The following is a 26,678-nucleotide window of genomic DNA, read 5'->3' on the forward strand; positions in this document are numbered from 1 at the left end:
TGTCTCATTCTAGACTTGGCCTAACCAGTAGTGTACAGTTATTACTAGTGTCTGGTACACTAATTTTTGTTTTTGGTACATTAGTTTTTTTTTTTGAATATTCAGAACTGATTTCCTTTATTTATTTTTTTTTTAGTGGGTTTTGTCATACATTGACTGTTTTCTGTCTGTGACTTAGTGTAAAGTTGTTAGAACACAGTGATTAATGTGTTCCTTTGGACAACTGTCTTTTTAGCCACACTGCCCACTCCAGCTTCTAAATAGGTATTTATTCTACAGACGTATCACATAGACCTGCTTCCCTGTCTTCTAGCCCTTCTAGCTCTCACCGTCTGAATTGCCCATTTCCTTCTGCAAGATGACCAGTGGGAAGAAACCTAGACTTTGATGTGCCTTCTTGTCCCTAGGCCTGGAAAGGGGACCCAAGAATTTCTACATGATTTTCTGCATAGTCAGTGAATACCCTGTGGCCTGTGCCCAGGCTCTACTCTAATTGCTTCAGTGGTAGTGGGGAATAAGAGCAAAAGAAAAAAAAATTATCTTTTAGAGGTTGCTTAATAATTGAAAAATACAGAGAAATGCATGTAAAAATTTAAACTGACACATTCTCACTTGCTTCTTTGAGGAATTTCAAAGAAAAAGAAATCCTTGAGTCATTCGAAATAACAGGAATGCTGCCTTTCATGTTGATTTTTTATTGGTTACAAATGCCTGTTGGATTCTTATAAAAATGTAGCAGATGTAGATATAAACTCGACACCATAACTTAAAAGTGAAAAGGATATCGCAGTGCTGTTCTGTTGTGGTTATCCCAACTTAAGGACGAAAGATAGAAAAAAATCATAACCAGTTTGGAAAGATTCAAATTTTGAACACATTTTTGTAACCAGCACAACAATTTAAATTTCACCCCTATGTTCTCCTCGAAATGTTATCCCTTCTAGTACTTATTTTTAAAGATAAATGTTCAGAGTTTATATTCTCCAGTAAATTTTAATATTTTCTACCTCAGAAGCTGTTGAACTAAATTATTATATTGGTTAGGCTTTCAAAGGTATGTAATTTTACAAATGAAGATACTTCAAGCGCAGCCTTTTGGTGCAGTCTCTCTCTAATCCAGTTAACAGCCCCATTTTTCCAGCAATGAGATAGATTATGAACTTTTATGATATTGGGGGACTAAAACAAAGCATTGTTCAAACTGCTTTAGAAATCCAGCAACTTTGCACATTTCTCATCTAATTTAAACTGAACACCTAAACTTCTGTTTGAAGGGCTGGTCTGGGAGTCAGTGGTCTGAATTCTTTTTCCAGGATTTGCCGCTGATGAGGTTTGGGTTTTGGCAAGTCACTTAGCCTCTCTGTATCTCAGTTTATTGCTCTATCAAATGGAATAATTAAAAAAAAATCCCTGTGTTATATGCCTTTCAGGATTGTCAGAAATTGTGTGAAAGTACTTTTGAAAACTGTGGTGTAGTCTGTAAAATTGGGAAAGTGCCATACATACACATTTATACACATATATATGCACACGGGGGAATTTTGTTCTACAAGATGCACAATTTTACTTCATTATGACATTTTAATGACTGGATTATGATTGCCACTAAAAGATTTTTTAGTTTCTGATGTTATCTCCAAATGTAATATTTTGCACTGGGACTCAGAGGTAAATGTTCTTTCCTTTTGAATGCCAAGTTGGAGTACATTTCGGTGTGACATGGGATAATTATGACGATGAAGAAATGTTCATTTCAAAATCACTTTGAGGGGTTGTGGTATTTTTTGTGTGTGTGCTTTTAAAAATTAAAAAAATATGGTTGTAGCTATAAATTTTAAAGTTGGCAGGAATGCTGTTTCCATCAAGGAAGAAAAGTCCAGCCATATTTGAAGACAATTATGTAAGTATTTTTAAGTTCTGAAGATAGAAAATTAAGGTCTGGAGTTGAGGAAAATAAACATTAATTTCATGAGATTTTTAGAGATTTGCCAAAAGAGGAGGACCACCCCTCAAGATTTATAGGATGGTGATGTCCAGAGTATTTTACACATACAGTTTTTTTTTTTCCAACTGGGATGACTTTTTGTTCTAAAAATTACCAAAAAAAGGAAAACAAATTGCTAAAATTAGATTAACGGAAAATTAAGTCACAGAGTAGTATTCAGGACATCTCAATTCTTCTTTCTGCTGTAGAGTTTATTCTGCCATGTTGAATATATGGAACTTTTTTTTTCCATCTCCCAGCTATTTGTTAAACATGGACCGTAAAATATGTACCATGTGTAACGCGTCCAAGTAAGCACTGCTGTAGACATACTTTGGAATTTCCTGATTTCTGAAGGCTTGATTTTTCAGTTGTAATATAGTTTCTGAACCTAAAAGTTTAGTATTCCAGAAGGAAATGTTAATTTTCCTCATGACTTTGGGATTTAATCTGTTGTTCTTCCCGGTTGGGAAAAAAAACTCCTACATTCTATTTTTCTTAATACAACATAATTAGTTTTTGTTATTTAAGAGAATGAGCTATTCTAATTATTCCTTTATTCACTTCCTCTCTTTCTCAGTAATCCTGTTGTCTGAATAGAAAGCAAACTTGATAGCTGAATGCCTTGGGGAGTGAACTTTCAAATTCTTCTGCTCTTCTCCATTTTCATGGGCACAGTTTGCCTTCAGAGTTACTAAGATTTATGCAGTCCAGTGGTTTAAGAAAAATGGGCTCCAGATACAGACTGTTAGAATAATATCTCTATGCCACAAGCAGCAGACTGAGGTCTGTTTTTCAATCTGCTGAGTAGGTCTCTCCACCTGTTTTCTCACAGTTGAAATGATAGTGTGCAGATTTCAGTTCTTGTTATGTGAGCACCATGAAAATTCTATGGGTGGCAACAATCATTATATCTCTTTCCTGATCCCCTGGAATGCCTCTGTTACCATTTTACAAAAGGAAGTATATGTGAACCTTGGTACCAAATTCCGGAACGATTGTGATCTTTCCCTTTATATTTTTTTCTGTGTCCCTAATAGATAATCTTACTCCATTATTATGATGTCTCTAGTTCCTATTCTTAAAAGAGAGTGTTCTTTCTCTTACGGAATTAAAACTTAGGTATTAGATTATAGCAAGATCCTTCTTTTGATTCCTTTGCCAATTTAGGAATTTAATGCTTGGTCGCTTACTAGGACTGTTATCAGGTAGAAATATAGGCCTGAGTAACTTAAAGGATGTTGTTAATATCATTACCTATTTAAAAAAGGTACAAGTTCCAGTGTTTCAAGCACTATTTAAAAATAAGTGGACTTGCACTATTTAAAAATAAGTGGACAAGCACTATTTAAAAATAAGTGGACTTGCACTATTTAAAAATAAGTGGACAAGCACTATTTAAAAATAAGTGGACTTGAAAATGAAATGAAGATTTCATTTTCAAATCTGTTATTTTAAACTTTTTCATCTTTAAAATGAGTCTTAGGAGGTAAGTTATCTTTCTTTTATAGGCCCCCAATTTCTGTAGGGTTTTCTTGCATAATAATTAGCCTGAAACTTCACTAAAGATCCCTCAAGGACATCAATATCATGTAGTTTTCTTCTTCCTTTGGCTTCCATCTAATTGGATGGAGCCAAGCCTACTTGTGATAGGTTGCATTCCTGGGACCCTCAGCAACTGTTTATAATCTTCTTGCTTCAATAGCCCTCCATTGTCTCCTGACTTTTCTCTCTTTTTTTTTTTTTTTTTAAATTTAAAAAACATTTAATGTTTGGTAACTTAGTAAATATAATTACTGTACTCTGGGTCATTTAACTTTATTTGTTTCTGTAGGGGCTTTCCTCTTTTGTGAGAATCCAGGCCCAAGTTCCTTTTTATTCTGAAGAAATGAAGCAGCTTCTGGTAGACAGTAATTTTCTACTTGAGGAGGGAATTCCTGCATAAGAAAATCAGCAATGTATTCTGTTTTCAAGCAGTATACATTCTGGGCAGCAGCTTCTGCTATATTAACTCCTGAGTCATCTGGTTTCTGTTTATTAAAGTCAGAAAAGAGATGTGTAGCTTCTTTAAATAAAGATACAGAATAACCAGGCAGCACCTTTGCTCCTCCTGACTGAAGTAGGCGTTTGAATCCTGATTCTCGGGACTGATCAACATGTAAAATAACTTTCCGCCCGCTAAATGCTCCCTCCATAATGCCTGATTCTTGTCTTTGCTGGATTTTTTCCCTCCATCTCATTGCTGCAAGGGCTAGTTTTTGTTGCTGTACGTTGATTCCAGTCGAAACCTCGAGTATGGAACTACTTCCCCACTCATAGTCTTCTTCCGACTTGAAGCACCCAGCAGTCCTGCAAGCTTCAAGGTAGGAGTGATGGAGTACCCACTTTCCCGCAGCCACTGAGGCTAAATACTTCTTGTTGCGAAGTGGATGCCCCACAACAATGTGTGTACAGCTGGGATCAAAGCACTGCTTCTCAATCACTGATCCACCTTAATTAGAGAAAAATTGATACTTTATTGATTCTTAACCTTTTCTGAGGGAAAATGTACCTCAACTATGCAGTGGTGGTGGTTTAGTCGCTAAGTCATGTCCAACTCTTGCGACCCCATGGACTGTAGCCCGCCAGGCTCCTCTGGCCATGGGATTTTCCAGGCAAGAATACTGGAGTGGATTGCCCTTTCCTTCTCCATTGACTTTTCTCTTTATGCTCTAGCCATTCCTTCTCATTTTTGTTTTGGAGCTCTTTATCCTCTGATCATGGCTTAAGAACTGCTTTTATCAGTGTTCTCCTGTAGACCCCTTTCTCACTCATTGCCCTGTCCCTGTCTATGTTACCCCCTGCTGTGGTTTCAGTTACCAGCTTTATCTGATTCCTCTAAATCTAGATCTCCATTCCAGAACTTTTTCTTGGACTGTTACCATATTTCACTACATCCTGGGCATCTCTACTTGCATATCCAATGGAAGCCTCAACTCAGTATTCCCAAATTAAACTCATCATTTGATATAATTTACTCTTCCTCCATTGTTCCCACTCTCTGTGGGTGGTAACTCCCAGTTGCTCAATCAGAAACCTGAGTGCCTTTCTTTACTCTTTGTTCCCCTCATCCTTATTTCCTTCCATATTAACCAGGTCCATATGATTCTACCCTATAATATTTTTTGAATTTGTCCATTTCTTCCCATCACTATTGCTACTACTAAAGTTAGTCTTCTTAAAAAAAAATAAAATAATAAAGTTAGTCTTCTTTTTGTTGGGTTATTTCAACAGTCTTTTTGCCCCTTGTTGTGTTCTTCCTTATTCCTTCTGGGATTCCTGTTACTTTCAGAATAAAGTCTAAACTTGTTAGTGTGGTTTCCAAGGCCCTACAGAAAATGTCTTTTGCTTATCTCGTCAGCCTATTCTATTGTTACTATTCCTCTCTATCCCACCCCCTAACTCTGTGCTCTAGCCAGACTGACTGCTTTTGGATTCCTAAATGCACTATACTCTTGCTGCAGCATATGTCTATGGCACACATCTTCAAATTGTCTAAATTTCCTATTGCAGAGAAACATTAAGAATCTGGTTGTAAATAACTCTGGTTGTTGTTCAGTCACTCAGTCACGTCCGACTCTGCGACTCTGTGGACTGCAGCATGCCAAGCTTCCCTGTCCTTCACAATCTCCTGGAGTTTGCTTAAACTCATTGAGTCCATTGAGTTGCTGATGCCATCCAATCATCTCATCCTCTGCCATCTCCTTCTCCTCCTGCCTTCAATCTTCCCAGCATCAGGGTCTTTTCCAGTAAGTCAGCTCTTTGCATCAGATGGCCAAAGTATTGGAGCTTCAGCTTCAACATCAGTCCTTCCAATGAATATTTAGAGTTGATTTCCTTTAGGATTTACTTGTTTGACCTCCTTGCTGTCCAATAACCTTGGTATCAAAATATTTTCCACAAAAATTTCTTAAGAAATTACTGTAAACCATGCAAGTGGTGAGAGAGGTGAGATGCTAATTAATGCAACACACCATTGGCCATCAGGGAGCAGACCTTGTTGGAGGGGAGTTAGAGACCTGCCTATAACATAGTCCTGTTTATAGAATACAGGCACAGACCCAGAGCTTGTGGAGTTCATGGGAAGGAGAGATAACTGGAGGTTCTGAGAACGCATAATCCAGAAATGGTACTGGCTTTGATTTTGAAGGCTGGGCAGGATTCCAACAGTCATAGGGAGGGGTTAAGGCTGGCTGCTTCCTGTCTTCCCTGGTTCAGAGTCAATACTGCCTATTTCAGGGAGGTATTATTTAATAAAACACTTCTTTGATCATGTGACTTTCTGGCTCAGAAATTTTAAATATTTACTGCTGCCTTCAGTGTAATGACCAAATTCTCAATAATTGGCCCTAACATAGAGTTATTGTACTAGGTGGCTTTTAAGGTCATTTACAAACCCTTCTATGGTCCTATAATTTTTGCCATAATAATTTTTCTTTGTACAGCTTCCCTACATGCCCCATCTTTCTACCTACTAGCTCTGCATATGCTACTGCATTCTCTTAGAATGCAGTTGATTTTCTTCCTCTATTAAAACTTTACTTCAAGTTTTCTATGAAAATCTCAAATCAGATCAGACCAAAATGATCTTTTTTGTTTCTGAGCATTCAGAGAAATTACCGTGTGTGATTTATTTGATAAATGGTCAAACATACCCCTTGGCACATTCTTCTATTATTATAGTCTTTTATTGCATATGCACATGGACATGGATAGAAACAAATAATGCAAAAAAATCTTTTTGAGCTGAGGTAAAAGTGGATTACTTTTCTTTGCATGCTGTTCAGTGTGCTCTTATTTTTATACAATTTAAACACCTTGTTGTATAGTTTCAAAATCATTATGTCTCAACATTAAACTAATTAACCTAGTTTGTTCTCATGTGTTTTAATGTTCTGGTGAAGGCTTCCACAGTAACTTGTGTGTAGTAGGAATTTATATGTTTAATAACAAATATACACACAGATAATAAGATATGGTGGTAATTATATCCCATGTTTGAAACAGAGGCACTTTCATTGGCTTTCTGTTGCAGCTTCACATATTTATTCTTTCAGAGCTTATCCCTTTGTTATTTGTGTTTTGTGTATGTATATCACTACCCACACCAGATAAACTGTAGGCTCTTATTACAAGGACCATACCTTATTTATGTTTATATGTTCCACAGAGTGCCTTTCAGATAATTGATACCCTAAAGTTTTTCACTTGTGTCAAATTAAAACATTATATGTAGCTGTGTTGTACAATATTGCAGAGATAACCAGTTAAAGACCTATCACCAAGGATATATCCAAAGACTTAAATGAACTTCCACGTCCTTACGTGGTTTTCTGTGAACACATTTTTAAATAAGTATTTTGAGATACTTTCAGTTCAGTTATCATTACATTCCTAAGGATTATGATAAAGGATATTTTCTAACTAGGCAGCTTATTATTTTTTTTTATTATGTTATTTAATGGAGTAACCTTAAGTACCTAAATACATCATCAATGGCAGTATCTTTGGATTCAGGGGACCAGTTCCTACAAAAAAGATTATTTTTTTTAGGTGAAAAGTAAGGTAATTTAGTATTTGTTCTAACCCTAATATCTGAGATTAGCTTATAAAATAAATCTTTTCCCCCTGAATATTGTTACAAGTGATAGATCCTATACATGCATTATTTAGTAGCTGAATATTCTTTCTCAGCAGAACGTCTCTTCTGGTAGATTTCATAAGCATCTGAGAGTGACTTTGCATCTCAAGGAATCTTGGATCTAAAAGGCACTTAAGAAGTGCCTAGTACAATCCCTCACTCCTTGTCTCTGTCTCTCTGTCTCTTAACACACACACACACACACACACACACACACACACTTTATAGCCAAGAAAGCCAAGAAACTAAGGTCCATTTAGGTCATAGTGTTTGCCTAAGTTAGTACAAGGAGTTATCCACAATCTATTTTTTGCTTTATATTCAGCTTCTTTTATATGATTTTAAGGAGACCCATAGATAATTTGAGGGTCCTCAATAGTTCACCGACTCCAAAGTGAACACCTGTAAGCCTGCCATAGTTTGAAGTTACCACTACCAGTCAGTGGTTTATTTTAAAACAGTTCCCATTAAAAGAACTCCGAAACATAAGTAGATGCTTGGGAGAGATGGCCATATCCATGAAGAAGGCATGGTCACATTGTAGTAGTAGTTTTCCCATTTCTTTCCAGAAGAGAGAGGAAAGCTTGGAGGATCCTGGAGAAAGAAAGCATGGGGTCTGAAGCCCCAGGAGGAGTAGTAGTTTAGATACACTCTGTGCCTCAGGGAACGGTGGACAGTCAGAAGTCAGTGTGGGCCACAGACCCAACCTTCACCTCCTTCACACCCTCACCACAAATACCTGAGTAATATAGATATGGATTATGAAGAGAAGGTTAGAGAGAGGTGAATCTCGTAGTGATTAAGGAAATTACACATTTAACTAAAAACTAGAAAAATAAGAACTGAAGGAGCAAAGCTAAACTCTGAAATTAGCAAAGTGAAAAAGAAAGCTGCACACAAAATATCTTAAGTAATCAAATACAGTGTGGCCTTTCAGCTCCTACCTCTTCCCCTCCCTCAGGTATATGTAGTATATAGTTTTTTATGAGTGTAAGGGGAAACAGCTTAAATACATCATGGGAGATTATAAAAGATTGCCATTTTGAGCAACTGTTCTAAGTGTGGTGTTGATTTCTGATATGTTACTGAACTATAATATCCCACTACTTTAAACAGTTGGCTGATGACCTAAACCTACCTTTTCTCTGTTTTAGACTATTTCATTGACCTCTGAAACAGCTTTTATAAACAGCTAAACAACTAGTCAGAGGGCTCAGTATTGCTAGTCTTCTCAAAATAACCAAAATGAGTTGTGTTGTCTTATATTGATATGTGTTTACTCATGGACTCATTGAAAGAAAGCCTTTATTCTTTTGAGAGACAGAGTAACATAGTGCCTAATCATGAGAACTCCGGAGTTAAATGTTGGGGTCATATCTGGAATCTCATCCCCTCTGTGCCTATGTCGTAATACCAGCCTCATTGGATTTCTCATTCAACAGATATTTGTTGAAGCCAGCTATGCACCAGGTAGTTTCTACGCACTGGGGTTATAGCAGTGAATGAAACAGGCAAAACCCCCTGCTCACAAGGAGCTTTCATTCTAATGGAGGGAGGCAGATAATAAACACACACGCACAAAATCAGTGGAAACTACAGTGTGTTTTAAGGTGAAAAATGCCATAGAGAAAAAAAAATAGCATAACAAGAATGAGACTCCTAGAGGAAGGGAAGGATTCAATCTTAAACAGGGTGGTTGTGATAGGTCTTACAGAAAAGATAAATTTGAATGAAGACTTGAAGGAGATGGTGTTGGGAGCCATGCAGGTATATGGTGGGAGTGTATCTTTAAGGCTGGTGGAGGAGCTAGTGTAAAGTCTTTGAGGTGGGAGTGTGCCTGGTGAGGTTAAAAAAAAAAAAAAAAGATCAGTATGGCTGGACCTCTTTAATGAAAAAAGTGGAAAACAGGAGGAGATGAGTCAAAGAGGTGAGAGTGGGGTTCAGGGACTTTGCAGACCATTGTAAGAGTTTTGACTTTTACCCTGAGTGTAATTGTGTTGCACAGCACACAATGACATGAACCCCCTTTTAAAAGTATCACTCTGGCTTCTGTGTTGAGACTAGACATTTTGGGGACACATGTGTAAGCGGAGACCAAAGAGTAAGTGATTGTAATGGTGCAAGTGAGAGATAATGGTGGCTTAAACCAAGGTGGTAGCAATGGAAGTGGTAAAAAGATGCTGAGTTTTAAATACATTTTGAGAAGTAGAATCAATAACATTTTTTGATGATTTGATGTGGAAGTAATAGAAAGAGGAACCAAGGATTTGGCTTAAGCACTTGGAAATGAGGAATTGCCACTAATTAAGAAGGGGAAGAATGTAGATAGAAAGGAATTTAGGGAGGATATCACGGGTTCAGTTTTGGTAGATTAAGTTTGAGATGCCCATTAGACATCCAGTTGGAAATGTTGAGTTGTTGAAAACATATGAGTCTAGTATTGGCAAGATGGGTCCAAGCTGTACTAGCACTTGTTAGCTGAGTAACTTTGGGAAAGACACTTAGCGTCCCTGTGACTCAGTCTCTCCATCTGTTACTATTGGTAACTACCTCACAGGGTTAAAATTTAAATAAAATCACTCATACCTGTAAGTGCTTAGAACAGGACATACACTCAAAAAGTGCTAACTATCAGTTTTAGTGCTACAATCTTATATGCCTGTGGGACATCACAAATACCGTTATTAACATAGCAATACAACTTTTCTTCCTGTGGTGTATTATTTTTTTATATTTTTGATTTGTGATTAACTGGTTGGTTCTAGAAGTTCCACTGAGTTGGTTTTGCTTCCAGAATTAAACTGACCTGGATTTTTTATATTAGCTCTGCCTCAGTTGATATATATGTAATGCTTGTATTTATTTTAGTATCTGTTACTTGCTCAGAAAAAAAATCTTATGAGTTTCTTCAGTGCTACTCTCCTTTGCTTTTCTCAGTGCTCAGCAGAGAAGCAGTCAGGTTCACAAGAAAAACACAATTGGAAATCAGGTAGGAATTGTTTAAAAGAATCAGTGCATGCATGCTCCAAAGAATTTGAACTAAATTGCTTGATTGACTTTTTTAACGCAAATTAATCATGTGCAAATTTTGCTGGAAATGCAGCCTTTTCTTTGTTTTGCTTTTAAAGTTTTTGGAGTTAATTGCATTTTTGTTTATTTGCTTGTTTTGGCTATTTTATGCAGTTAATCCTATTGATTTATTTTAAATAACTTTTCTGCTATTTGCTCTGCTTTTCAAATTTGACTCCTTGTGTCCTACTTTGCTTGCTTATATTACCCCTAAATTTGATTTAACATCAAACTTGTGAGTCAGTTCAAGGTTAAAATATGGTGAGTAGTTGCATGAGCTTTCTGGTGCTGCTGACTAGTTCACACATTTGCACAGCTTGGTAACAGTGAAGGGACAGCTCATAAAGAAGGCAGCTGTTGGATATAAGATTTAATCTCTGCCACGCCAAATCATGTTGGTTAATGAAGATGTTAATTCCTAAGAAGTTCTGATCTTTTGAGTTTTCCTGTTTTGGGCTGACCAGCTGTCTCCAACTAATAGCGCTCTGCAGAGACTGCATTAACTCTGACAGTTTGTTTCTTTTATGTTTTATGTGATAATGAATATTTGCATTGTTATTTCTTTTCAAGTCAAAACAATGATGATTTTATAGTTTTCTTTTTTTTTAATTCAGAGGTACAACTATTGAACAAATTGAAACCTCTGCTCTAGAATTTTTTCCATTGTTTTGAAAGGAGAAGAGGTAATAATAGACTTTATTTTAAAAACTTTTTTTTCTGAACTAAAGCATATAATTCTTTGCTATTTCAGGGAACCAATCTTCCGCCTTCAAGGCAAATTGTACGAGCTAAGTTCTGTAAGCTTTACTGTTGCTTTTTCATTTAGCTTCCCAAGGGCACAGTTTGTCTTTAACTGATTAACTCAACTAGCGCTTGCTACTAATTTTTTTAAACTTAGATTGTCTTGTCCATAACACCCTATCATTGAAATAAAAATCCTCTTAAGAGGGTTCATCCCTTCACTGCTAATAACTTGCTGTGATTGAAAGGTATGAACTAGTGAATTCTAAAATGCTATAATAATAAACATTTAACACTGTGGGTGCTTTGATATTTCTCTAATTTTAATGGGCCTTAAAATAATTAAAATCATTAATGACCTTCATCTCTGTCCTTTTATGCTATGTTGTTATGAGATGTAAGCCTTTCTCTTCCCCTTGTATGATATTTCCAATAAATGTAGATGACACTTCTAAAAGGTGGGTGAATATTAAACATTTGATTTTGATATACCTGTTGATAACCCTACCCAATACCAATTACTTATATTTATTCTTTTAAAAATAGTAAAACAAAATGCAGAATTACATTGATTGACATTTTATATGGCTTAAAGTTTTAAAACCAGATGCTGTATCTTCACTTAATGGAATTATAAAATACTGTCAAATTACTAGCATAGGCATTAGAAGAAAGAAGCAATTATACTCATTTATAGCATGGGTGAAGCAGCCCTGAAGTCTTTCTTCCAGCTGTGCATAACTTGAAAATGAGATTGGAGGATGGGTGAATTATTTTTTTCATGATATTTTGGAAGAAACAAACTTTGTAGCTAGGTATTCCTTGGTTCAAATTCTCCTCTGTCACTTGGTAGCCCTGTGGCCTTGGACAAATTGAACCTGAGTTTGCTCAATTGTGTGATGGGAAGAATAGAAAATTTCTCTGCCAGGTGATTGTGAGAACCAAAAATAACCTCCATAATGAAGTTTGCAGCTTACTAGATATATGTCCTATAAAGAGTAGAAACTTTGCTCCAAGCAAGTAGGTGTTGTTTCTTGAAACTTTGGGGAGAAAAAGAATATGAAGTATAAGAAAATTATGACTTATAAAATGAGAAGAATGAAATATTTGGAAAATTAGAAGCTATAGCATCTATTTTGTAGATTACAGTGCCCAGATTAAGTCTGGGTGGGATATAATGATTTTATCTATAAAATTTTGTTCATGGTCAGAAGCTGTATCTCATAGAAGTTTATGCTCATTGAAAAAGCGTTAGCATAGTGGCATAAATGCACATTTTGAATCAGATCTGAAAGGAAACTCTGAACATATTGCTTCCAAATGCTAAAATCATGCTAATTGTGTTTCTGTGCCTTTACTTTCACTGAGTACTTCAAAGCCCATGCATTGTGAAAGTTTTATAACTCAAGATAATAGAATTGGGGTGAGTGTTATAATAGAATACAGATAGCATATCCAAAACCTCTGGGGCCAGATGTGGCTTGAAGGTCAGATCTTTCTGGATTTTAGAAAAATATTGTATATATCATATATTATTCAATATTGCTGTGGGGTCAGAGGCAGTACTCTGTACTTTAAACACATTGTATTTCTGCAGTGAAACAAAGGATAATCACACTAAGCAGATTAAATGAAAGACACAGACGTTTTTACATCGATTCAAGGTTTTGCTGCCAAATTTCTTCCTGCTGTTGTTGTTTTAACATTTCATTTTGCTAGTAAGAGGTTTTAAACCTGAATATCTTTCTTTTCAGAATCAAATCCAATAGTTAAATACAATACAATATATTTTAAAGAATCCTTAATTTTTTTCTGCTTCGTGGAAATGAACTATCATAATTTGAAACCCTTTTCTTTATGAATCTGAGTAACTGAGGTTGATTTGGATTTATATAAAAATAATTTTTGTCAAATTTGAATTTGGAATTACATTTCCGCACTTCCAACCTCCTTCCAGAAGCTCTGTTTAAAAAAATTTTTTTTTTTTTTGCTTATCAAGAAGCCCAAAACCATGGAGCCTTGGAGTCCAGGCTGCTAACTGATGTCAGCTTTTATGGTTGGTGGGACTAAAATACACTGTACTATCCTAGCAAATGTTTCATCCATTCTGATATCCACTTTGGGCTCCTGATTGTAAGAGATGGCTATGCAGAATCTGTTCTGAAATATTTTAGATGGATATAAAGAAAAGTTCCTCCTTAAAGTTTAGACTTTTTGTTTCTGTCTGCCTAGAAATTTGCTTGCTTAGAAATTTGCCTACAAGATGGTGTCAGCAAATGTATGAAAAAATAAATGTGAACACACAATTAGCCTAAAGTTGCACTGCCCAGAAATTTCAGTGTAAACTTCATTCACCTCTTCCCTCATCACATGTGTATTTGAAACCTATGGGTGTCAAAAACTATGGTAGACATTAGAATGATGACTAAATCATGGGCCCTACTATCAGGGAGCTCACATCCCAGTGCGGATGATGGTAAGTAAGTGAAGTCTGTCCCCCTTTTCAAGGGTAGCTCCTTCTGATACTTTATGGAAACATCAGTAAGAGGCTGGTCCTGAAGACTGAATCTAATGTCACCTTCCCTCCCCCAAATCTTGCCATTATTATCTTGTTTATTATTTTTTTATTTTCTTTCACTAGGACAGTAAGCTCCATTAAAGCTGTTTTTGTGTGTATGTGACCATGAAAGCAGTGTAGTATTATTGTAAGGTTTTAAGTGCAATCATAATAATACTTTGGAAAGATCATTCTGCTTATAGTGTGGAAGGAGGCTGTTGCAGACAAAAGATTATGATGATCTAGGCTAGCTAAGCTCTCTGTACTAGGTTTGAGAAGAAGCTGATGAATTCAGGAGATATTAGGCAGGAATTTAGGATATGAGGTAGATATTAGGTAGAAAGCAAAAGGATTTGTGATGAATCAAATGTTGAAGAGAAGTCTGGAAATTGTCAACGGTGCTGTCCAGACATGTGATACAGGCACAGATAAGGTGGTGGTGCTCTTCATGGAGAAAGGAACATATTGAGGAAGGATAGTTACACTGAGTATGAGTCACTGTGGGAGACTGGACTGAAAATATCCAGTGGGAAATTGGATTAAAGTGTCTAGACTTCAGAAGAGACAGAGAACTGTTTATTCCCAAAATAGGGGACCACTAAAGATTTCCAATAGAGAACAGATATCATCTGATTTATATGTTGGAAAGATCTGTGTGTTAGCCATATGAAGTGATTTGGAGGAATAAAACTAAATATATGGAAATTGATGAAGACATTTTTTAAATAATTCAGGTAAGAAAATACAAATGTCAGTGGCAGGAGGTACCTAGGAGAAGGATAGATTCAAAATATATTTAGAGGATGAAGAGAGTTATAAACAGTTGTGGAATGGGGAACAGTGTGAAGTCATTCTCCCAGGCTATGGCTAAGGAGGTCTGGTGACAGGGAGTACAGATGAGGGAGGAGCAGATTTCAGTGGAGGTGAGAGAAGTGGTGGTTTCCATTTTCAGATACATTTTTTGTTCTCATTGGAGATGTCACTAGAGTTTGAGGTTCATGACTTATCTAGGCTGAAGATATGTTTTACAGTTGTCAATGTGTACATCATAGGTGAAGCCATAGAAGTAGATGAGATCACCTCAGAGAATAAGAACAGAAGGAAATGTGGGATTTAAAGCAGAGTGGAGAAAGAAGAGTTGGGACAGATCGAGGAACTGAAAAGGAGCCTCAGAAGTGATTAAAGAGATAGGAAAACTTGGAGAATAGTAGAAGGAAAGTTCAAGGAAGAGAAAGTTTCAAAAAGGGAAGGGTCAAGTAGTATTATATATTTCTAAGGACTCAGGAAATACCAGGGAAGTTATCCAATGAATGGACTGGTAGAAGATCCTGTGCATCGCATGGACAACCCACGGTAGTACCAGTCCTCTTGGCCTTGTGAATTTACTTTTCTACTCCACAGCTGGGAGGTAGAACAAAGCTGAGAAAGCAGACAATGGAATTAATACCCTGAACTGAAGTTTTTCCAGGTAGGCAGCTTATAAGGTCAAGAGAGTACATCAGTTAAAGTTTCGAAGAAAGACAGGCTGAAATAAGGGATTATATAATATGAATGGTTTTGATTAATGTACTAGTCAGGACATTAGAAGTTAACTAACAAACAACACCAGAATTTCAGTAGCTTAGTAACAATTTAATTCACCTTGCTATAACAAGTCAATAAAACTCCTCTAGGTGGGGCTGGATTGAGGCATCCTTGCTTCACGTGATCAGTCATGGACTTTCAATTTCTTTTCATTCTTCAAATAGGAAAGAAAGAAGCCTGAGTGAGGGAGGTTTATAAGGACCAGGCTGGAAGCGGCACACATCTTTTCCATTTCCATTCCATTGACCAGAACTCAGTCATGGTCTCACCTCACTGCAAAGGAAACAGGAAAATATAATCTGAGATTGGGCCCAGAAAAAAGAAAAGACAAAAGATGATATTTATTGAAGATTGAAAGACAACCGGCAAACCAGGGCACTGTTTTTTGTGGGTTTTTTTTTGTTTGTTTGTTTGTTTTAAATTAGAGAAAATATGTACCAGAATTAAGGGGGGAAATGGTAGGGTTGGAGGTTGAAGTCAGTGAACGGGATGTCGTATCTCAAGGTTTAGGAGGGAAGAGAATGCCACCTTAAAGTCATAGATGTTATTGGAATAAGAAGGAACAGACATTGGAGGAGAGGAACGGCAAATGATAGCTACAGATATTTGTGAAATGCTGTCCTCAGAAGGTCTGCCTAGTAAAGAGAAAGAGTGATGAAATTTTCCAGAATTGAATGTGTTAAGGGTTGGGATATATTGAGGCTAGGAGGATTGATGTGGCTTTTACATGAGCAGGAAGACACAGCCGACATGCTCCTTGGCCCAAACTGCATCCACTTGCAGTTGTATAACTAGGAAGACCTTCTCCTTTGGCAGGGAGCAGAGCAGGTTCTTACAGAGCACTTCCTAATGCCTTGTTATCCATTTTGTTTCCCACCAATGTGCCTTCTGTTACTGTAACTTTAGGATCAAGTATGAAATTTGGTTTTCCCGAACTTACAAGTCTGCTAATAACTGGATTCTCAACCTTCTTGAATTGTAGGTGGAGTTAAAAAGAACTTTTTATCAACACCCGGTCTCTTCTCTCACTCCTTTCGGAAAGCTAGTTTTAGTAGACAGTAGTTATCTTCTCCTTAGGAGCCCTCTAAGTCTAAAAAACCTCTACATACTCTAACATTCTAAAAATTTTCTATTAACATCCCTAGTTCTTCAATCTCTATAAGTAATAGTTTGAGGGCACTGTTAAAAGAGGTGAGAGTTTAGTCAGCTATTTTACAGGTGGGTAACAAAGATTGCCAACTTCCTAGGCTACAGTAGAGAGCTCCTCAAGCCCTCCTTCTTTCTTTGTCCTCTCAACTAATTCTACCTTTCAGGGCCTGTCACTTTTAATTCTCACACTCATGTGACTTCTTGGTATCAATATCTATATCAGGATTCTTTCAGATATAAATTTCAGAAGAACTCAATTTAAATGACCTTGGAAACAAAGGTGAATTAATTAGTTTACATGATTGAATAGTTCATAGATAGAGTTAAGTACTATATAATCCATGATGCAAACAGTAATCAAGATGAACTGATTTGATACACCATGATGAACTAGACAAACTCTGGCTTTTGATTCTGCTTCTTTGCTGTTGGCTCCATTCTTCCGCCCCAAAGGATTACAGTATGGCAGCCAGGATGTTTCCTTCCTAGTCTGAATTCCACAGAAATAGACGAGTCTTCCAGAATTCTCAGAAAAACTCCCTGAGGCTCACTCTGATTGAACAGGCTTGGATCATGTGCTCATTCCTAAACCAATCATGTCCCAGAAAAAGAGATGCACTGATTAGCTTAGAGCAGATCACATGGACTGGAAGTGGAAGTGATTTCCTCTCCACTTGAAGTCAGAATTATTGTGAGAAGAATAGAGAATATATCCTGGAGGAGGTGCCTCAGAGATGATGGCTGCAGGTACTTGTTGAGCATTGTCTGTCTTCAGAACAATTTAATTTGGATAATGGGATTCTTGTGTATTTTGTCTTCTTAAAGGAATATAAGCCATCTGAGGCACCAGGGAAGACCATAAGATTTTTAATACCACATTATTATAACCTTATTTTTATTGATTGATTAAATTTATTAATTTTTCCAATTCATCCTCTGACTTTCTATCTCCTTCCTCCCTCTCTTTTTCAAAATAATTCTACTGACAATACAAAGTTGAGAAGTAATATGGTGCATTGATTCTTTACAGCTGGAATTGTGAAGCCACTCTGTGACCATAAGCAAATTATTTAACGTCCCTGTTCCTCAGATTTATAATTTATAGTACATTGATAAGGATTTTAATTGCCTCAGAAAGTTTTTGTAAGTATTAAATGAGATAATACAAGTTAGGTGCCTAGAACAGAGCCTGGCTGATAGTATGTGCTATGCACAGTACTTCCTATTATTTTTGCTGCTGTTGTTCTATATTTGTATTATTCTGTTAGTCTTCAAAGCAGGTAGTAAAATAATTGCTTGTGTATTCAATTTAAACCTCTTGTCCCTTGAAAGTGGGAAGACTGTGTAATGTTCAGTTCAGTTCAGCCGCTCAGTCATGTCCGACTCTGTAACCCCATGAACTGCAGCATGCCAGGCCTCCCTGTTCATCACCAATTCCCGGAGTCCACCCAAACCCACGTCCATCGAGTTGGTGATGCCGTCTAACCATCTCATCCTCTGTCGTCCCCTTCTCCTCCTGCCCTCAATCTTTCCCAGCATCAGGGTCTTTTCCAATGAGTCAGCTCTTTGCATCAGGTGGCCAAAGTTCTGGAGTTTCAGCTTCAACATCAGTCCTTCCAGTGAACACCTAGGGCTGATCTCCTTTAGGATGGACTGGTTGGATCTCCTTGCAGTCCAACGGACTCTCAAGAATCTTCTCCAACACCACAGTTCAAAAGCATCAATTCTTTGGCGCTCAGCTTTCTTCACAGTCCAACTCTCACATCCACACATGACCACTGGAAAAACCATAGCCTTGACTAGACGAACCTTTGTTGACAAAGTAATGTCTCTGCTTTTTAATATGCTGTCTAGGTTGGTCATGACTTTCCTTCCAAGGAGTAAGTGTCTTAATTTCATGGCTGCAATCACCATCTGCAGTGATTTTGGAGCCCAGAAAAATAAAGTCAGCCACCATTTCCACTGTTTCCCCATCTATTTGCCATGAAGTGATGGGACCGGATGCCATGATCTTAAGTTTTCTGAATGTTGAGCTTTAAGCCAACCTTTTCACTCTCCTCTTTCACTTTCATCAAGAGGCTCTTTAGTTCTTCTTCACTTTCTGCCATAAGGGTGGTGTCATCTGCATATCTGAGGTTATTGATATTTCTCCTGGCAATCTTGATTCCAGCTTGTGCTTCCTCCAGCCCAGCGTTTCTCATGATGTACTCTGCATATAAGTTAAATAAGCAGGGTGACAATATACAGCCTTGACATACTCCTTTTTCTATTTGGAACCTGTCTGTTGTTCCATGTCCAGTTCTAACTGTTGCTTCCTGACCTGCATACAGGTTTCTCAAGAGGCAGGTCAGGTGGTCTGGTATTCCCATCTCTTTCAGAATTTTACACAGTTTATTGCAGTGTGCATATCCAGTAATGGTTCATGGATTAATTTTTTTTAATTGAAGTACAGTTAATATGCCTGGAGGAGGGAATGGCAACCCACTCCAGTATTCTTGCCTGGAAAATCCCATGGACAAAGGAGCCTGGTAGGCTACAGTCCACAGGGTAGCAAAGAGTTGGACGTGACTGAAACGAATGAGTACACATACAGTTGATATGCAATAGAAGTTAAAGTGTGCACATGGTAATTCACAATTTTTAAAGGTTGTAGTCCATTTATAAAGTATTGGCTATAGTCTGTGTATTGTACAATATATCCTTGTAGCTTATTTTATACATAGTAGTTCTCTACCCCTAGACTGCCTATTTCCCCCATGATATCCACTATTGTGTTCTCTATATCTGTAAGTCTGTTTCTTTTTTGTTATATTCACTTGTTTGTTGTATTTTTCATATTCTGCATATAAGTAATATCATACAGTAGTTATTTTTCTCTGTCTGAGGGTATTATGAAAATACCCTCGAAGTCAATTCATGTTGTTGCAAATGGCAAAATTCCTTTTAATGGCTGAGTAGTATTCCATTTTGTATATATACTACATCTCCTTTATTCATTCATCTATTGATGAGCATTCAGGTGACTTACAGATCTTGAAGATTGTTAACAATGCTGGTATGACATTGGGGTACATGTATCTTTTCCTATTAGTGCTTTTGTTTTTGTCAGATATATGCCCAAGAGTGGAATTGCTGGATCGTTCAGTAGTTCTAGTTTTTTGAGAAATCTCCATACTGATTTCCAGCGTTGGTGGCTGCACCATATTACAGCCACAATAATGTACAAGTGTTCCCTTTGAATTTCTCTTATGATCAGCCATGTTGAGCATCTTTTCATGTGCCTGTGGCCATCTGTATTTCCTCTTTGGAGAAATGTCTTTTCAGGTCTTCTGTCCACTTCTTAATCAGATTGTTTGTTTTTTTAATGTTGAGTTGAGGTTCTGTCTCTATAGTTCGGATATTAACCCCTTATTGGTATTATCATTTGTAAATATTTTCTCCCATTCTATAGGTTGTCTTTTCATTTTGTCAATGATCTCCTTTGCTGAACAAAAGTTTTTAAGTTTATTTAGGTCCCATGTGTTTGTTTTTGCTTTTATTCCATTTGCTTTAGAAGACAGATCCAAAAAATATTTCTATGATTTATATCAAAGAGTGTTCTACCTATATTTTCTCCCAGGAATTTTATGGTTTCTGGTCTTAAATTTAGGTCTTTAAGCCATTTTGAGTTTATTTTTGTATATGGTGTTAGAGAATGTTTCAATTTCATTCTTTTATGTGCAAGTGTCCAACTTTCCCTGGAGTAGGAAATGGCAACCCACTCCAGTATTCTTGCCTGGGAAATCGAATGGATAGAGGAGCCTGGTGGGCTGCAGTCCTCAGGGTCACAAAGAGTCAGACGTGACTGAGCAACTAAGCATGCACATCAAATTTTCCTAACACTGCTTATTGAAGAGACTGTCTTTTCTCCATTGTATGTTCTTGCCTTCTTTGTTGTAGATTAATTGACTGTGAGTGTATGTTTATTTCTGGGCTTTCTATTCTGTTCTATTGAACTGTGTATCTGTTTTTGTGCCAGTACCATACTGTTTCGATTACTGTAGCTTTGTAGCATAGTCTGAAATCCAGGAGCAGGATTCTTCCAGCTCTGTTCTTCTCAAGATTGCTTTGGCTATTTGAGGTCTTTTGTCTTTCCATACAAATTTTAGAATTATGCTCGTTCTGTGAAAAATGCCATTGGTATTTTGAGAGGGATTGCATTGAACCTGTAGATTTCCTTGACTAGTATGGCCATTTTAGCAATATTACTCTTCTAATCAAAGAACAGAGTATATCTATTTGTGTTGTCTTCAGTTTCTTTCTTCAGTGTCTTATAATTTTCCAAGAACAGGTCTTTTACTTCCTTAATTAGGTTTATTCCTAGGTATTCTATTCTTTTTTGATATGATGGTAAGTGGGATTATTTCCTTAATTTCTCTTTTTGCTAGTTCATTGTCATGCTGTGATGTGCTAAGTTGCCTCAGTCATATTTGACTCTTTGAGATGCTATGGACTGGAGTCCACCAGGCTCCTCTGTCCATGAGATTCTCTGGGCAAGAATACTGGAGTGGGTTGCTATGCCCTTCTCCAGGGGATCTTCCCAACCCAGGGATCAAACCTGCATCTCTTATGTCTCCTGAATTGGCAGACAGGTTCTTTACCACTAGCCTGGGAAGCCCATCATTTAGTATAAATAAATGCAACAGATTTTTGTATATTAATTTTGTATCCTTTGACTGTACTTAATTCACTGATGAACTCTAATATTTTTCTGATAGTATCTTTAGGATTTTCTATATATAGTATCATGTCATCTACAAATAGTAAGTTTTATTTCTTTCTTCCAATTTGGATTCCTCTTATTTCTTCTCTGATTTCCGTGGCTAAGACTTTCAATACTATGTTGAATTAAAGTGCTCAGCATGGGCATTCTTGCCTTATTCTTGATCTTAGAGAAAATGCTTTCAGCTTTTCACCACTGAGTATGATGTTAACAGTGGGTTTGTCATATATGGCCTTTATTATATTGAAGTATGTTCCCTCTGTGTCCACTTTCTGGAGAATTTTTTCAGAAGTGTTTCCTGCATCTACTGAGGTGATTAATGCATTTTTTTATTCTTCAGTCTGGTTAATATGGTTTATCACATTGATTGATTGCAGATATTTGAATGCTTGCAACTTTGGGATAAATCCCACTTGATCGTGGTGTATGATCCTCTTAGTTTAGTGTTGGATTTAGCTTGCTAATACTTTGTTGAGGATTTTTGCATCTATGTTCACCAGTGATACTGGCTTGTGATTTTCATTTTCTTTCTTTTTTGGTGGTGGTATCTTTGTCTAGTGATATCTTTGTTTTGCTAACAGAGTGATGCTGGCCTCATAGAATGAGTTTGAAAATGTTTCTTCCTCTGCATCATGGATTGATTTTTGAGTGTAGCTTTCTGAGTACAGAACAATAAAAATGCCTTTACTCCAATATTCTTGTAAGCAGTTTATAACATGTATTTTAAAATAGATGTTATAAATTTTTAGAACCAATCAGCAGTTCTTTATCAAGTTCTTTTAATTAAAAATACTTTAAAACCATTTTTTTTGTAGGAAGAATTGAATACATTTTTGCTCCAGCTCTCTTGCTTCAAGGCAGCCAGTTTTAATGAAAACTCTTTGAATGCTGTAACAGGTGTTTGTGCTTTTTTAAAAAGACATAACTGAATATTTTAAAATTCTTGAAGATTTGTGGCAAGGTATTATATATACTTTTAGGAACATAGAATGATTATCTGTATTCATTATACACTAAATAGATGTCCCTTATCAGCAAAGAAATATAAATATAATTTTTATTAGATGTGTTGGAATGCATTTTAAGGAAAACATTTCTAAAATTATGCATTTCAAGTTCATGGGAATATAATTTGTCATGATAATACATGCACATATCACAGCTGTTCTAGCATGCACCATGTTTCTAAAATGAAATCTATTGTTCTTAGCTGTTCCTATTAGGATGATATAGAGTTGTTTGTTGCTACTTGGTCTGACAGTTGAATCTTTAAGTTTATGACCTAATTCTGCTACTGCCATTTTCCTTGGTGTATTACTGTCCTAGGGCTGCTTTAACAAAGTACCACAAACTGGGGTGGCTTAACACATCAGAAGATTATTCTCTCAGAATTCTGGAGGCGAGAAGTCTGAAATTAAGGTGTATTTGGGGTTATATTCCTTATGAAATCTCTAGGGAAGAAGCTTCCCTTGCCTCTTCTAGCTTCTGATAGCTCCTGGCATTCCTTGACTTATGGCCACATGACTCTTATCTCTGCTTCCATCATCACATGGCTTTCTCCCAATGTGTGTCTGCCCCTGTGTCCTCTTCTCTTCTTTAAGAACACCAGTCATTGGCTTTGGATCTCACTGTAATCCAGTATAACCTTGTTTTAACTGATGACATCTACAAAGACCCTATTTCTAAGTAAAGTCAGATTGTGAGTTTCCATGGACATTTTGGGAGACACTCCCTACATTCAACCCCCTACCCTTTGGCTACTTGCAGATTTTCTTTTTTCTTCTTTTTAAAATGGCTTGTTATAATAAAACATTACCTAAGATTTAGCTTTATGATATACTGTTGAACTTTAATTGTTTATTAAACTAAATTTATAATTTGGATCATTGGAACTTTAAAAGGTATTTTCTTTTTCTTTATTATTTTCACTTGAGGAAATACTAATACCTTCTGCTACTGGGATAAACCAGCGCTGTTCATCTCCTTCTTCAAGGTGCCATTATTAAAATATTATTTTTATTAGTGTTTTTGAGGGTTGCTTCCTGAGAATTTCTCTATTTTCTTTAAAATTTTATTGCTTACAGGTAATTTATCATGAGGAAAAAATGAAACAGTTATCAATTTTTAATGGTAATACCCAAACTGCCTTTTTCCTTAGTCATTTTCTATGTCATCTAGTCTTCTCTCCAGTTTCACCCCACCCTCAAGTGAGAGCAGGAATGGAGTGGAAGAGGACGGCAGAGAGAAAGGACTGACATAAAGATGGACCCATGAAGTTCCACAAGCATCATGTGGAACTATAAATCCATATTAAGATCTGGGAATCTGCATTTTCAAAATGTACCAAGTAGGAAAGTTTTACTTACTAAAAAAGATGTAACAGAGTGAATGGCTGTCTACTCCCACCAATTCTGTAAAAATCACAGGAGTTAATGTTGATTACATCCGAGTGTTTCTGGTGTGGTTATAGGTACTTTACACACCTTAATTCAGTAATCCCTCCCAGCAGCCCTAAGAGGTAGGTATCATAATTATTTCAGTTTTACAGATGAGGAAACTGAGGCATGAAGAGGCCAAGTCATGTGTCCAGTCATACAAGTTATACCTGAAGCACCAAGATTAAAATTCAGGCAGTTTTATACTAGATCTTGTCCTCTTAATTACAGTGTTTAACTACTTTTTCTAACATTGCATAAATTGCATCAACAATCTTATTTAATAGTCTCAATTACAGCGTTACATCATTTCAGTCATTCACTATTATTTTTGTTTTTCACTTACATTTTTCTTCATCTAAAGTAAATTGATCCTGAATAGAATGAACTTGGGTTTGTATGAATTAATCTTATTTAGTCATTGCAGGCTGCTATAATAGAGTAACATGGATCTGATGACATAAGCAAGAGACATTTATTTCTTGTGGTTCTGGAGGTTGGACATCCAAGATCAGGGTGCCAGCATGGTTGGGTTCTTAGTGAGGGGCCTATTCTTGTTTATGTCCTCATATTGCCTTGCATGGTGTGTGAAGAGAGAAATAGATTCCATGTTTCCTCTTTTTATAAGGTATTAATTCCATAGTGGGGTCTCTGTCCTTATGATCTCACCTAACCCTCATTACCTCTCAAAGGCACTTCCTCTTAATACCATCCCATTGAGGGTCAGGGCTTCAACATATGCATTTTTGGGAATCACAAAACATTTTCTCCACTGAGTGATAAACAATGGAAAACTGTAATAGCTATTACAGTGTGTTTCCTTTTCATCCCTTAATTCTGTAAAATCTCTCTAAAGGGGTCAATCAATAGCTTATAAAATACAGCAATCTTTATCTTAATAAAATTGACAGAAGTTGGAGTCCATGAAAGCCACATTTATTGTTCTGTATCTTTTAAATCTAGACTTCTACTTGAAATAGCTCTTAATGTTGGTCTCATGATTTTTTTTTTTCCAGAAAATACTCTGCTGTACTTACTGTATATTTACAGCCAAGTTAGCTCTCAGTTAGGGGTTCGGGCTGAAAATCAGTGAGGAGAAAAATCCTATCTGTTCAAAACTATCTTGAAAAATCCCTTCAGTAGGCAGAATCTAGCCTTCCATTTCAGTGTAGTCTTTCCTTTGGGCAGTTGAGGCCTGGTTTTGTTTCACCAGGGAATTGGGCACTTGGGCAAACTAAGGGTTTCCCTTCCTGCCTCTTGATATCTCATAGCTACCCTTCCTTTCTCCCTGCTTCCCTCTTTTCTTCCCTCTAGTTTTGTCCTCTTTGCCTCTCTGTCTCTTTTAACATGATGTATTTCATTCCAAGTAAATTAAATGCCTGTGTGATTTGAATTCCCTGGAATTTTTGTAACATGTAAAATTTTATTGTCTCCAACTATTACTTTACTAACCACTTTAATTTCAGACCTGAATGTTCCCCTGAATTATCAGATAAATGGCATCTTAGTGTCTTCCTGTTTATGACTGTTTTCAATGTTTATGGGCATTGGGATTGTATCATTTTCTTGGTCCTGGATACGCAACTCTCACCCTTTTAATTCCCTCTTTTTCAGTCTCCATTTCACTTCTCAGAGAAGAGGTTTCCACTTTATTTCTACATAGCCACCTAGGTGGTAGAGGACCTCCACATGGGTTGCTATTAATACTATTTGGCCCAATACCAAAAATTGTTAGTTTTCTCCCTCAGGCAGGTCTGAAAAAAAAAAGTGAAAGTGTTAGTTATTCAGTCATGTCCAATTCTTTGTGACCCCACAGACTCCTCTGTCCATGGAATTATTCAGGCAAGAATACAGGAGTGGGTAGCCATTCCCTTCTCTAGGGCATCTTCCTACCCAGGGATAGAACCTGGGTCTCCTGCATTGCGAGGAGATTCTTTACCACCTGAGCCGCCAGGGAAACCCCAAGAATACTGGAGTGGGTAGTTATTCCCTTCTCTGGGGGATCTTCCCCACCTAGGGATTGAACCTGGGTCTCCCACATTCATTGCAGGCAGATTCTTTACCATCTGAGCCACCAGGGAAGCCCAGGCTAAACCCAGGATAGTCCCATCCAGTCCCTCCCTTCCCCAACACTTCCCATTCCATCTTTCCTGCTCCTGATTGCTGGCCTGGGGAATGCCAGTGGTTAGCTCCTGGATGTCTCCCTCAAGTCTTCTATGACTTCATTGTAGTAGAATTGCCCCCATTCCCTTCCCTTACCAGCTAGCTTATCATCTAACCATCAGCCATAATCACTTTAAGTAGTTAGTTAAGGATAGAGTTGTTACTCCAAAAGAGCAGAAATCACTGTTCAAAGTTTTATAGCTCTCGCCTCAGTCCTTTCCTTATGTGGACTGTATAGCTTATTTAACTCAGAGTTTCAGTGTAATATATGATTTTGAAGCTTAATTTTTGTTTGTTATAGGAGAAATACATGAACACATTTTCATTGTGAAATAAGTTATGCAGATTAAGTAAATATACCCTTGACTCTTACCCAGTCTCACTCACCTCCATAGTTATAACTACTGTTATCATTTTGAAGCATATATATACATATCCAAACACATGTACATACACATACACATAAAGACACATGGATTGTGGTTTTAAAAAATAAAAATGGTCACACATTGTACGTATTTTATACTATACTTGTTTGCTCCAAAAAGGCAATG

At 36.9% G+C, this 26,678-nt stretch overlaps 1 protein-coding gene across 7 annotated transcripts in view; it reads left to right on the forward strand.

Annotated features, from left to right (window-relative positions):
- The window catches only part of DNM3 (dynamin 3), a 635,765-nt gene that overhangs the window by 281,821 nt on the left and 327,266 nt on the right, over positions 1 to 26,678 (forward strand). For 5 of the 7 annotated variants that reach the window (XM_061160332.1, XM_061160330.1, XM_061160334.1 and 2 more), the window contains exons 13-14: positions 10,602 to 10,653; positions 11,485 to 11,514. In XM_061160332.1, coding sequence (XP_061016315.1) covers positions 10,602 to 10,653; positions 11,485 to 11,514 — 82 coding nt within the window. The remainder of the gene's footprint in view (positions 1 to 10,601; positions 10,654 to 11,484; positions 11,515 to 26,678) is intronic. The other 2 variants (XM_061160329.1, XM_061160333.1) reach the window with 1 other exon arrangement.

This window comes from Dama dama, chromosome 14 (assembly GCF_033118175.1).
Source record: "Dama dama isolate Ldn47 chromosome 14, ASM3311817v1, whole genome shotgun sequence".
Lineage (NCBI taxonomy): Eukaryota > Metazoa > Chordata > Mammalia > Artiodactyla > Cervidae > Dama > Dama dama.